Source organism: Pinus tabuliformis, chromosome 9 (assembly GCF_031772625.1).
Source record: "Pinus tabuliformis cultivar Carrire ecotype Pingquan chromosome 9, CPIR1, whole genome shotgun sequence".
NCBI classification, from domain to species: Eukaryota; Viridiplantae; Streptophyta; class Pinopsida; order Pinales; family Pinaceae; genus Pinus; species Pinus tabuliformis.
Window position 1 is genome coordinate 5,345,820 of NC_142307.1, and position 14,791 is coordinate 5,360,610.

At 37.8% G+C, this 14,791-nt stretch overlaps 2 protein-coding genes across 4 annotated transcripts in view; one reads left to right on the forward strand and one right to left on the reverse strand.

Annotated features, from left to right (window-relative positions):
* The window catches only part of LOC149146829 (cell division cycle protein 48-related / CDC48-like protein), a 70,531-nt gene that overhangs the window by 43,844 nt on the left and 11,896 nt on the right, over nucleotides 1-14,791 (reverse strand). The gene's annotated exons all lie outside the window — the stretch shown is intronic.
* Nucleotides 11,674-12,760, forward strand: LOC149146830 (uncharacterized). The gene is made up of 2 exons (XM_089445616.1): nucleotides 11,674-12,521; nucleotides 12,645-12,760. The coding sequence occupies exon 1, from the start codon at nucleotides 11,736-11,738 to the stop codon at nucleotides 12,300-12,302; it is 567 nt and encodes a 188-aa protein (XP_089301742.1). The 5' UTR covers nucleotides 11,674-11,735; the 3' UTR covers nucleotides 12,303-12,521; nucleotides 12,645-12,760.

The window sequence follows — 14,791 nt, forward strand, 5'->3', positions numbered from 1 at the left end:
GCGTGTACACGCTGGTTCACTTAACTGAAGTAGCGTATATGTTTCTGAGCATGAAATTTGAAAAGTTTTATTGATCTATTAATACTGATTCACCCCCCCCCTCTCAGTATTATTTCCAACAATTGGTATCAGAGCAGGTCCTTCAGAGGAAGCTTGATCGCTTGAAGGAAAAGATCCATCAGAATGGCTAATCCAGAAAGAGAGGCACACATCAAGCCACCAGTCTTTGACGGGAACAATTTTACTCACTGGAAGATAAGAACCACTGCATATCTACAATCACTTGGAGCAGAAGTTTGGGGAATCGTAGGAGGAGGATACAAATTCCCATCAGCAACTCCTACAGATCCAGCAGAGAAAAAGCAATATGAGCTCAATGCCAAAGCTGTTACTGTCCTATTGAGTAGTTTGACTCAATCAGAATTTATGAAGATCATGCATTTCAAATCAGCTAAGGAAATATGGGACAAAATCGTTACAAGCTACGAAGGAGATGATCAGGTAAAAAGAGCAAAGCTTCAAACTCTCAGAATCCGGTATGAAACTCTTAAGATGCATAGTAATGAAAGCATAGCTAATTATTTCCTGCGTATGGATGAGATTGTGAATTGTATGAGGGATCTGGGTGAAGAATTTGAGGAAGTTGTCTTAGTTGAGAAGGTTTTGAGATCTCTGTCTACTAAATTTGATTCTAAAGTATCTGCCATAGAAGAAAAGGAGAATGTGCAGAAAATCACCATGTCACAACTTCACGGGATCTTAACTGCTTTTGAAATGCGACAAGAGGTACCACCAGAAGCCGCATTCGAAGTGTCAGAGGAAGAAGATGAGGTAAATTTTGTCAAGAATCTTGAACGGGGAACTGGACGGTTCAAAGGTAAACTACCTTTCAAATGTTTTCTATGTGGTAGAGTTGGTCACTATGCTGCTAGATGCCCTCATAACAAAGGAAAGATATCTGAAGAAGATGGTAGAAGCTATTATACCCATATTAAAAGTTCATTCAATGATAGTGAAGATATTAGAAGTCTCATGGCACATGAAAAGAAGAATGCTTCATCCAATAATAGCGAAGATATTAAAAGTCTCATGGCACATGAAAAGAAGAATGCAAAAACTGAAGAAGATGCCAAATTAAAAGAACAATTGGAGACAGAAACTAGGGTAAGGGAGCAATTACAGGATATAGTAAAGGATCAGAGCACAACTATTCAGAGACTTGAATCAAAGATTCTCTCTCTAAAAGAAGATCTTGAAGATCAAGAACATGAAGTGATCAAACTAAAGCGACAAGTGGAAGAAGGAAGAAAAGCTGAAGAAGACCTAAGGAATCAGTATCTGAAAAAGGAAGAACAACATCTAGTTGAGGTAAATATCTTGAAAGGTAAAATAGAAGAAAAGGATAAGCTTTTACGATTTCAAGATAGTACTAAAGTCTTGGATGATATTCTTAATAGTCAAAGGTCTCCTGCTATCAAAACTGTTCTTGGTTTTCATGAATATGTTGAAGGTGAATCTAGTGCACAAGGTGAGGCAATGAATTCTAATGAGAAATCTAAAATGCTGAACAAGGAACAACCAAGGAAAGAAATTCCTCAAGGAAGATCCTTTACTCCTAACTATGAAAGTGATAGACGATTATTTCCCCCACTGAATAATGTTGAATGTTATGTATGTCATAATCTTGGACATGTTGCAGCCAGATGTAGAAGTAGAATGGGTCAAGACCATTACAAAAGATCATCACATCCCAGGTATTTCAGAGGATATTGCTTTGCCTGCAATGCATATGGACACAAAGCAATTGATTGCGATAGAAGGAACATGAAATATGTAAGATGTTATACATGCAACAACTATGGGCATAAAGCAAGGGAATGCAGGAGCAGATTTCAAAATTCAAAACAAGAGAACCATACATCATCACAGTTCCAGCAATGAAAGAAGACAGAACTCTTGGGGGCAAACCAACTCTTTGTTGTTGGTGAATTTTCTCATCAACCTAAGCACAGATGTATGATTATATATAATTTTGGAATGCTTTTTGATGACTCAACAATATCTTTGACAAAGGAAATTTTCCATGTCCTCCAACATCAAATCAATACAATGTGCAGCACAAGGTGTCCAAAATAAAGTAGGATGTCTGTCCATAAGCATCCTGCCATCAGCAACATAATTTGCAGCATTGTCTGTTACGACTTGGACAACATTTTCTGCACCCACCTCCAAAATAAACACATCCAGCGAATCACATAAAGTTTTTGCATCTTTGATAGGTGCAGATGCATCAACAGATTTGATAAACATAGTCCCCTTGGGACAACTAACCAAGAACAACAGATTTGATAAACATAGTCCCCTTGGGACAACTAACCAAGAACAACAGATTTGATAAACATGGTCCCCTTGGGACAACTAACCAAGAATTTTATAAAGGTTCTCCCATTTTGGTCAGTGCAACCATCTAACATCACAGTGCATCCTGTTTGTGCCCATGGTTCCCTAAAATCCTCCAATCTTTTTGTGCAATCAAGCTTTTCATTTTGAAAAATCCGGCCTCTAATGTCATGATAAGAAGGGATTTTGTACCCTGGGCCAACAATTACAATAGCATCAACAGCAGACTGGAAAATGGATTATTCCTTACAATGTTGAAAGGAATATCACTCCAAAAGAGAAATTTGGCCAGCAACTTGTCAGCTTGTTCTTTCTCAGTTTTTTAAGCATTGAAGTGATAGATGGTTGTGAACCAGGTGTGGTTCGAGAAACAAAAAATGATGAGACAGCTACCGGGTTGGTTGATGCTGCAGTAAAACCATTGCCACTTCTTTGTTCAGTTGACTTTGTTAGTTGCCTCTTCATTTCTGCTTTGGCCTCTCTAGTGTGATCTAAATTTTCCAACGATCTCATGGCTTTTCGGATGATTTCAGGATTTGTATTTGTGTAAGGCCCTACATCAAATCCAGGGATTTGTGCAAGGTGATACTTCAATCTGTACAACCCCCCCCCAAGACATATGGTGCCCACACAACTTGCAAGACAAGTTTATTCTATCATTCCCTCCATCAGGTTCACCAAATTCCCACAGAGAGTCCAATTTCCTTGGCATGTTTGACTTTGAAGTTTTGAACTTTGAACTTTGAACTTGAAGTTGAAAACTTGAATGGTGATTCGGTGAACCTATGGCAAAATAAGGATTACAATTTACAAGTTACAAACTTAAAATTTACAATGTACAAAAACTAAAAAAAAAATTACAAACAATTTAAGAAATTTTAAGTTTTAACAAACAAAATGAAAAATCAAATGACATTGGACAAATGTCAAAAACCCCATCAAGATTCAAATCAATACAAAAATATTTGATAACCCATTGAATTATTTTGATAAACAATGGGTTATCCAAATTCCAAACCCAACCAAAAACATAGAAAAAAACCAAAACAAGGTTACAAAACACAAAACGTTGGTGCCCATGCCGATTTTATGGAGAAAATTCGTCTCCTCCTTAGCTCACACTTCGTTTTTCTCCTCCAATTAGCAGGTTCAGCTCCCAAATGACCAAGAGCTCACTCCAAGACTCCAAACCCCCGTCACGCGCCTCTCTGTTGTCCAAATGAGAAAAAAAAATCGTGTTTTTTAGTTATAAATCGCGCTGTCTGCAAGGGGCACGATTTTTACCGAAAAAAAATCGTGATTTTTCATAAAATAAAAAAAAAAAATAAAAAAAAAAAAAAAAAAAAAAAAAAAAAAAAAAAAAAAAAAAAAAAAAAAAAAAAAAAAAAAAAAAAAAAAAAAAAAAAAAACGGCTAAAAAAATCGTTTTTATCGCCCAATTATATCGCAAAATTTAAAAAATAGCAATTTTACGATTTTATCGCGATAAAATCACGATTAGTGCAACACTAGTTAAAATCAATGGTATGCAGTTCTTGTTAGACATTGGCTAAACCAACGCTCCTTGTGTGTTTCATGACATGTGTTTAATAGCCTCTCGTGGATCTGTTAACTTTGGCAATGCATTCGTTTACTAACCCCTGCAGCTTTTAATGTAATAGCAATTGTGATTCCAACAAGTGGTATCAGAGCCAAAGGTCCCGAGTTTGAATCACACATGGCTCGCACTGGGGGGAAGATTGTTAGACATTGGATAAACCAGTGCTCCCCATGTGTTTTGTGACATGTGCTTAACTGCCTCTCGTGGATTTGTTAACTCTGGCGATGCATCCGTTCACTAACACTTGTATCTTTTGGTGTAACGACAATCGTGATTCCAACAGTTCTCTTTAGAACCAATGGAGGCAATCTCAAAGTGAAAGAGCACAAGCAATGAAAAGGTTGGTTATTGATGATGAATGGTAGTGTTGTCACCTAAAGTGCACACCTAAGGCGCAACGCTCATGTCACCTAAAGTGTACACCAAAGGCGCACTGCTCATGTCATCTAAAGTGTACACCTAATGCGCAATGCTCAAAGTGGGGGTTGTCACTCTAATCCCTACTCACTTCGTTCAAACTCTTTCCTAGCTAAGTCAAGGGGGGTAGTCCCTAAAGATGATAATGAGTGGATAACTTGTTGGAACAACAAGTCCTAGGAGAGTAAGGGCAAGATCAATACCTCTCTAGGCAACTTGAGATAAATTAGCAAGTATGTTTATTAAATGAGCAAAGTAAATCTTAACAAGATGAAGCAATTACGGGTAATGAGGCAATCGCAAGATTAGTAGATATAGACTAGTGCCTTAAGACAATGCTCAATAAAGATTAAACCACTTGCAAAATGGAAATACTTCAAGTTACAAGATATCCAGTGTTGCAAGGAAAGAGTTAGTATCAAATCAAGGTAATTGAAAACATGAGCAATAGACTTTGAGATGATATTAATAAGGCACAGTAAGCCAAAATTTGAAATTATAGATTTAGCTCACAATTCCAATTATAATGATCAATGAAGCAAATTAAGTGTTATTCAATGAAACAAAAAAAGATGCAATTATGTTAGAGCAATTAAATCTAAATAATATATCAAAGTGCTTCAATAGAGATTAATGTGCTCAAACACAAAATGACTTTATTGATGTTTTTATTAGATGATGTCACTTTACTTGTAATATATTTCAAAAGTATTTAGAGCAATATAGAGCAAATGTTAATAATGAAGCACAATTAATTAGGTATAATTGCAAAAATGATTTTAGCCTAAAATGAAAATAATAAAACAAACTAGGAAAATAAACCTAAAATTAAATTAATTAATGCAAGTTAAATCTAATGTTAATAGCTAAGGTTGGATTTAAAATTGACGTAATCAATCAAAGGTTAAAAAAAATAATCTACAAGATTTTCACCTAAAAATGAATGCAAAGTTAGTGAAAACAATAATTAAATTTATTAGTGATCATGTAAGAGAATATGAAGGGGCAGGCTCACTTGTGAGCAGCAGAGGTTTATGATGCTAACTGAAGACACTGTTAGCCCGCAGGCCATAACACAACAGTCAATATTTCGTATGGGTACGAGGGCTTATATATGCCCACATCTTCAGCTATCCTAAGAGCTGTCTTATGAGACATTCTGCTGTGATCTCAGGCCATCTTGATGACTATTAGAGGGCTGTATGGTGCTGTTCCAATATGAGATGGACAGAGCTATAATCAAGGGTTAATTGAGGATTAGACAGCTAGCTAGGTGCAGCATGGTGATAGATGCAGCATGGTGATGGAATCACCTTAGAATAATGTTTGCCTTCACCCGAGTTCAGAACTGCAGTCCATGTCCTCAACACTGCAACCTCTTTATGTCATCTTCATGGTGAAGATCTCTGCTCTTATTTTGACAAGTAAAGTGTTGACTTCTGATGTATATGTACTATCTGTCTCTGCTGAACTATTGAAGAATATAAGAAAAATTGATCAAGAGTTTCCCCGCATTGGGGTTTGTCCCTGGCTAGCACCACATCTTGTGTCCTCTTGTCTTGGCTTGTTTTTTGCGATTTATGTTTGTGTTCTATCTGCACTTTACTATCGTGCTGATGTCATTGTTAATCTGAATATTGTCATTGGGCTAATATGAAAAATTGAAGTAAATTGCTCTAAGCATAGAACATACCTAAAATTAACATGAAGCTCACCATGCCAAGGATTCCCAATAGAGAGGAGCACTCCACTGGCTTTGAATAACAGACCAACAAACAAAATAATTTCTAAAGCACTTGCATCAATAGAAGCTTTTGAAAAAAAAAATATCTATGATAAGACTCTCAAGGGGATGCTCATCCGTAAACAAGGGACTTATATATATATATATAGTCTACTTGCTTCACCAACACATTTCCTCCATGGAAATTAAAATCTAATCTCTGTTTCAAGTCTTGTATTGAGATCTATGTCCTCAGTGTAGCATGCACACACACCAGCCAGAAATCCAAGATAGATGGTTAAATTAAATGGCAGGCTTGGTTTATTATCTTATTGCAGAATAAACAATTAGTTCTCTGTAACCTCTGTTCTGCATTCTCAATTCAGTCTACAGGGGTTCTTCATGAGTCCTTGAAGTAGTGTGAATCCAACAGCTTTTTACCTGTGCACAAACAACCAATTGATAATGTCAATAACAACAAGCTAACAGAGCAATAGTAGTCAGGACTCTGGATTGGTTTCTTTGTTCTAATTGTACAAAAATATCTGTTCTCAGAATAGCTACAAGTGTAGGCTGGGTCCAAAAACTTCTATCTAATAACACTGATCATTTGTAACTTTCATCAATCACAAGACGATTCTAGTGGATCCTATCCAAGGTCTCTTCCAATCCTTTCAGTCATTTTTTGGAAATGTGATATGAAGCATTTATGGACACCAACCATAGTAATTCATTTTTTTTAATTACATACATTTCAACGGAAAAAAGAGGATCTTTAAGTGAAAGTTGATGGGACTGCTTTTCACTAGGTTTCCCTAAAACCGCTTATAGACCAGTCATGCATTCCATTGAGATGACAACTACTTCATGAATTAAAACAATAGAGTGATTGTCACTTGTCCAAACCTCTGCTTGATGCGCTTGAATATAAATTGAGGTCTATCCAACATCACAGTGAAAAGTGGGTTGTTTCCCACAAACCAAGAGACTATGTTCAATCTTTTGCCATAGGAAGCAACGAAATTTCCAAAGCCTCAAGCACACACGTTCATTGATCAGATAATTGGTTCTGGTGTTCTTTTATTTTGGAACAAAGACGAATGATGCCTTTGAGGGTAATATTCTCTCTTTAGCAATTCTTCAGGGAAACATCCTCAGGTGAATGTCCACAACACCCACTTCTCTTGCCAACCACTACAGTATAGCATTTGAAAATGTATGCATTAATACAAAAGGAACCAATTTAGAATTCTATCGCTCCAACACTCAGTTAAGACAAACTGTTACAAGGCACAGCCCATCCAAGGTTGTACACCACCCAGAAGTTATGCATACTGACTGTTTAAGGAGTGTAGAGGCTCAAGGAGAGTTGGGTTTTTGTGAGAAGGCTTGAAAAAATATTCAATAATCATAGTGCACCATAACTGGCTGGAAATCAAAAGAAAAGTTAGAACTAAAAGAGAAAAGTATAACAGCCATCGACCTAGTCAAGGAATTTTCACATTTTTGCATATCAATATTATGTTTCCACTTTACTGTTTTTGTTCTTTATATTGGAGACTTTATGGTACTCCTGCATGTATCAACATTACTATACTCAGCATTCCCGTTGATCTACTTTTGTGGTCATTTGTTGGCCATTAATATAGTTATCTTTATATTATCAGTGCTCTTATTCCAGCAATCCCTGGCACAATGTCGTTCTTGGCTCTATGCCCATTCAACAATTCACACAACTCCTCTCCTTTGCATTCTCTCCTCCTGGCCAAAAATAATGGCCCTTTGAGAAAGAAAGTACAAAAGGAAATAGGGAGAGCTAGGGCAATAGTAAGGCCAACAGGCTTGACCTTTCATCTCCCATTACTCAGTCTTTTCTCTCTTTTTCTTTTCTTTTTTTTCTTTAGTTTTTTTGAAATTCATGTTTTGTTCACCTTTGCCTTAATTCACTTCATTTAGCATTGTCTTTTACATATCAGAACTGAACCAGAAAAACTTGTGAACTGGGTACCGGTCGGAACCAGTAAACCAAAAAAAAAAACGGTTTACCAAAAACACATAAAATATTCATATTTAAAAAATAAAAATAAAAAACAGATATATTCATATGCATCCATATGAATCCAAACCACTTATACACAAATATGCAAAAGTTCTCATTTATATAGCAAGTAATAGTGCATATAACCGAAATAACACTTGGTGCAAAACATCGCTGAACCAAAAATGTTACAACATCGAGAAGCAGGGTCTAAAAGGCCTTTATAGTCCAAAATAATATGATAGATCATAGTGTTATACTACATCCTACAATACTACAAGCTACAACTACAGCAAATCAATGATCAAATCATCAATCATCATCATAATCATCATCTGATTCCTCATCATCAGAATCATCCTCATTTGAAGAATGAGTAGCATGCAAATCTGCAATGGGATTATGGCTTGACTCCCCTGGCCCTGAAGTTGCTACTGGTGCTTCTGATATATCTGCCTCTGCATCCTGTGGAGGTGGGTCCAAATCCAACCAAGAAAGTCTTCATTGTCAAACGTTGGTGCTTGACTCTCCACAACCCATTTTGATGTTGGATCAAAGTCACCCAAGACAATGTTGCTTGATTCAAGGGTTTTATTCAACAATTGGTTGTGTCTCAACCTAAGGTTATACTGAACAAAAACCATGCCATTTAACCGTTTTTGCTCCAAACGGTTCCTCTTCTTAGTGTGTATACGCTCAAACACACTCTTCAAGACTCCAATCAACTCTTCAAATTTGCAAAAAACACTCCCTCAGAACAACCCTGCAAAAAACTCTATGAATTATCCTCACCGAACTCAACTCAAGAATTGCAAGAGACTCAAATGAATATAGTGAGTGAAATAGAGGGGGTGGGGTGTTTAAATAGCTTTGGGGGGGTGGGGGCCTAGAGTAGTGTTAGAAAAATAAATAAATAAATAATTATGACCAAGCCTTGTGAACCGATCTTTGAACCGGTCAGTTCGGTGACGAAACCAGTCAATTCAGTACCAAACCGGTATTTTCCAGTTCGGACCGATTTTGCCCCCAAACCGATCAGACTGGCCGATTCTGATAACCCTAGTACTAACCATCATTAATAGTCGAATAATGCTTGCAAGTTGTCAGTCTTACAGCCCCAAAGGTTAGCTTAGTTGGTCAAGTACTCGTTGGTAAAACACCTATGCTATTAAAAGGTCACGGGTTCAATTCTCTACACTCTAGGGATCAAACTCCGTGGTTGAGCCAGCATGAAGTGATCCCTTTGGGTGGATTTGCCTAGTACAAATATTTTGAGGACATAGCGATCGACCATTGGTGCATGGCTATTAGATAGTGGAGCCACACATCATATGATAGGAGCACTGGAGTTGCTTGACAACTTGACAGAGTGGAACTCAGAGATGCATGTGGAGTTTGGTGTTAATACCCGACATGGTTCTAGAGGGAGTTGGGAAAGTGTTATTCCAGCTTGAGTCAAAACGTGTGTTGAAAGAAAAGGGCATGTTATGGGTGCAAGAACTCAATAGAAGTTTTCTTTTGGTCTCTATGAAAGAGAATAAGGGTTTTGTAGTAGCATTCCAAGATGGACAAGCACTAATCAAACTCGTGGGATCTAGCTTTGAAGATGGCCACGCCATTGGAGTTAGTGAAGGCAACTTGTATAACCTACAGGGCCAACCTATTCAAGAAATGGTACGCAACAAGACAATGGAAGAGAACAAAAAGCGAGAATCTCTAATGGTTGAACACAGTGTTGTTAAAATCGCGATAAAATCGCAATTTTATCGGAAAATCGCGATTTTTTCGCAAAACCGATTTTATCGCGATTTTTATCGATAAAAATCAGCACTTTTTTTTATTCGCGAGTTTTTCAAAAAATCGCGATTTTTCCTTAAAAATCGCAGGCCACGGGGCAGCGGCCTTTTTATATGGAAAATCGATTTTTTTTTTATTTCATTGAGCAGTCCGCGCGGAGGAGGAGGAGAAGAAGTGAGGGAGAGGAGCTGAAGGGTTGCCGTCGGATTTGGGAGCGAATCCAAGCGTTTTTAGGAGGAATCCAAGCCAAGATCACCAATTTGTCCATAAACCAGGTATGTAGATTAATTTTTTTTTGTTTTGCTTCTATAAAAACTTTGTTTTTCATTGTTTTTAAAGAATTTTTGGAAATTTTTCATTGATTTGGGATGGGTTATTTGTTATGACTATGAGAACCAATTTTTTATTTTTATTTTCTCATTTTTTTTAAACATTGTTTATTTTTTTTGAATTTTCATTGTTTTTTGGCATTTGCCATTGGCATTTGGTTGGGTAACTTGGGTTTGGAAATTGGGATTTTGGAAATAATTAACTTGTAATTTTGTAAATGCTAAATTGTAATTTGTATTATGTAATCCTAAATTCTTATTTCCTAATCCTTATTTTTCCATAGGTTTGCAAATTCAAAATTCAAAAACAAACATGCCAAGGAAATTGGATCCTTTCTGGGAATATGGTGACCCTAAAACTCCGAATGATAGACAAAACTTGTATTGCAAGTTGTGTGGAAAGGAGATATTCGGGGGGGTGTACAGGTTGAAGTTCCACCTTGCACAAATCCCTGGACGTGATGTGGTGCCCTGTCCTAATACAAATGCTGAAATTATCCGAAAAGCCATGAGAGCATTGGGAGAATTAGAGCACTCTAAAGAGGCCAAAGAAGAACTCAAAAGGCAACTAAAAAGGTCAGCTGAAGGAAGTGGGCCAAGTGGCACTGGTTCTACTGCAGCGTCAGTCAATCCGGTAGCTGCATCATCATTTTTTGTTCCTCGAACCACACCTGGTGCACAACCAACTATCGGTTCAATGATGAAAAGAACTGAAAAAGAACAAGCTGACAAGTTGATGACAAAATTTCTCCTCTGGAGTGATATTCCTTTCAGCATTGTAAGGAATAATCCATTTTTCCAACCTACTGTTGATGCTATTGCCAGTGTTGGCTCGGGGTACAAAATCCCTTCTCTTCATGATTTCAGAGGCCGGCTTCTTCAAGATGAAAAGCGTGACTGCACCCAAAGATTGGAGGATTTTAGGGAATCCTGGGCACAAACAGGATGCACTGTTATGTCAGATGGTTGGACTGACCAAAAGGGGAGAACCCTTATAAACTTCTTGGTTAGTTGTCCCAGGGGGACTATGTTTATCAAATCTATTGATGCAACTCATCAAATCAAAGATGCAAAAAATTTATGTGATTTGCTGGATGTGTTTATTTTGGAGGTGGGTGCAGAAAATGTTGTCCAAGTCATAACGGACAACGCTGCAAATTATGTTGTTGCTGGTAGAATGCTTATGGACAGGCATCCTACTTTATTTTGGACACCTTGTGCTGCCCATTGTATTGATTTGATGTTAGAGGACATAGGGAAAATTCCCTTTGTCAAAGAGACTGTTGACTCATCAAAAAGCATCACAAAATTTATTTACAATCACACATCTATGCTTAGCTTGATGAGAAAATGCACCAACAAAGAGTTGGTGCGCCCCGCCATTACACGGTTTGCGACGAGTTTCATATCTCTTCAATCCCTCTTGAAATCTATGTGGGATTTGAAGAGAATGTTTGTTTCAGAGGAGTGGCGTTCTTCGCCAATGAGCCGCAAACCAGAAGGAGAGGCCGTCTGCAGACTTGTTTCATACCAAGAAGACTTCTGGGCGGGAGTGCAGGAGGTGTGCGCTGTCACTGAACCTTTGGTAAAGGTTCTTCGGTTGGTAGATGGTGAGAAGCCCGCAATGGGCTATTTGTATGAAGCCATGGACAGGGCCAAAGAAGCCATTCGGTCCTACTATGATGACAAGGGAGATGATGGGTTCCAGAGACAACTCCTTCTATGGAACGTCATTGATGAGCGATGGAACAACACACTCCATCGTCCCATTCATGCTGCTAGGCTTTTCCTGAACCCTACATTTTCTTATGCATGTGGGTTTGATTTTGATGCTGAGATCATGGATGGATTATTAACCTGTGTCCAGAAGATGGTGAGAACTCCAGAACAACGTATGGAGATCTCTAAACAAATTGAGACGTATAAGATGTCAGGTGGCACATTTGGCTTTGATATGGCTATCTTTGATAGGACGGCCAAAATGCCAGGTATTTTTTAGTTTGTAACTTTGTTTCAAATTTCATTGTCTCTTCAAATTCCATTTTTTTCTTATGTTTATTTGTAATTTTGTTGTAGCCGCATGGTGGAAGATGTATGGTGGCAGAGTACCCCTTTTGCAAAAGCTTGCCATACGCATCCTCAGCCAAACATGCAGCTCCTCGGGATGTGAGCGCAATTGGAGTGTATTTGAAAAAATACACAACAAGAAGCGCAATAGGTTAACAACTTAACACTTAAACATTTAAAATATTGCAAATTTCCAAATAAATTTTTGAATTCATTAAACAATATTTTTTTTATAATATTAATTATTAATTATTATTTCATGAACTTTGTACAGGTTGGAGTCCCGTAGACTTAATGACATGGTCTATGTCTACTACAATCTTCGATTGTGGGTGAGGCAACTAGACAAGACACCTGATATGGAAGCCATCTCATTGGATGAGATTGACACCACTGTTGAATGGAGGGTTGAGACCGAGAGGCCTCTCATGGATCCCACTGAGGATTGGTTAGTGCAGGATGAGGGGGAGGAGGAGGGGGAGGAAGAGGAGGAGGAGGAGCAGGAGCAGGAGCAGGAGCAGGAGCAGGAGGAGGAGGAGTTGGAGGAGCAGGAGGAGGAGGTGACACCGCCTACCCGGGCTACCACTAGAGGACGTGGTCTCTGTCTACCTACAGTAGTTGCTACTTCTACAGCTACTTCTTCAGCTTCTAGAGCACGTCAGACTCCACTGCCATTTCCACCACCACAGGCACCAGCATCTTCATCTAGGGGGAAAGGGAAAGCAGTGACATTTTCTCGCAAGAGGGGCAGAGGAAATCAATAGGATTAGAGTCTTAGACTTTCATTTTATTGTATATGACATTATGACATGATGAGATACATTATCATATTTTTTGTTGATATTTTGAGGCTGAGTTGGGACTCAGGACTTACTATTCAGGACATGATTCAATGTTATGTGTGATTTTAGCGCTAGAAATGATATTAAACATCTTATATATTAGTTTTTTTATCATATTTATGTGTCAATGTATTTATTTTATGTTGTAGATGGTTTAGATATTAAAAAAATTGAAAAAAAAATGAATATTTTTGTGCCAAACGATTTTTTCCCGATTTTTTCCGATTTTTTCCCGATTTTAACGATTTTTTCCGCTTTTTTCCCGGCGCCGATTAAATCCCGATCGCGCTTTTAACAACATTGGTTGAACAAAGTAGAGAGAGTCAGTGTTCATGTTCAGGTGTGGAGGAGCAGTCAAATCCATCCAAGTCTCTATCAAAAAGGTCTCATGGTATAAAATGACTTTGTAAGATGTTCAGGAGCAAGTTCAAAGAAAGCAAGCCTTTGAAGAATATTCCAAACCAAGTGGGGCAAGGAAAGCTTCCAGTTGAAAGGTAGTAGCCATGGTAATGGTTGAGGTATGGAACATTGTTCTAGGATCAAAGGTAGAGTCAATTCCAAGTAGTAGAAGCACCTCCCTCGCTAAGAGGGAGTATTGAAGATTGTAGCTCCAACAAGTACTTCGGCACATTCTTAAGTGTCTGGGTGCACATAGCCTGGGTCGTTTTCCCAGTAAGGGAGCACAAGTGGGTTATACTCATTATGAAGAACTATTGATTGGACAGAATTTGTTTGTGTAATGTGTGATTGAGATTGGTTGTGCTTCCAATGAATATCTTTTATTTACATTGAAAACCAAGTTGTGTTTTTATTCAATACGTCTAAGATAGTTTGCTAAGTTAATAAATTGCCGTGTTGGGTTCAAAAATTTAACATTAAATTGAAGTAGTATCCCACCAAGCAACACACTATCAATATCTTAATAATGTCCATGACAAAGGCGAAGTTTCTTCATCTTTGCAAATTATTAGGGATGCGAGAAGTTGTTATCATGAGGGGGAGGGGGGTGTTATTTATATTGTCATCTTCCTCCAAATGTCTTTTATCCCTCTAGTCAACATTAAGAAAAGAAATATAAGAATGTGTTTGTCTAGTGGACACATTTATCATTCCATTGCTTGTCACTATGGAAAGGCATAGTTTATACATAAGGAGGGATTATTAGACTATTGAACTTAAGATCCATTATGAACTCAATACTTTAATAATGAGCTCATCCCTTATTCATCATGGGATATGATCTCCTATCCCTCTAACCTATATAATAGAGGTGAAGGAAGCTCAATTGAAATGTGCTTGTGTGATGCTTAATAGTTGTTTAGATCCAATATGAACTACATACTTGAGTGTGCTCTAGCTCTTGTAATTGGGAAAGTGGCCTTGCTTGCATCGTTGTTTCCCCACTTTAAGGTTTTACCACATAAATCTCGTATCTCCTCTCCACTATTTGATCTACTTTTGTTGATTAGATGCCTTCCATGGGAGTTTCCATAGGTTAGATCATTGGTTGCATGTTTCTACTTATGTCCCTAATATTTCACCAAGTGTGGGTGGAATTTTTGAATGAAAATAACATCCT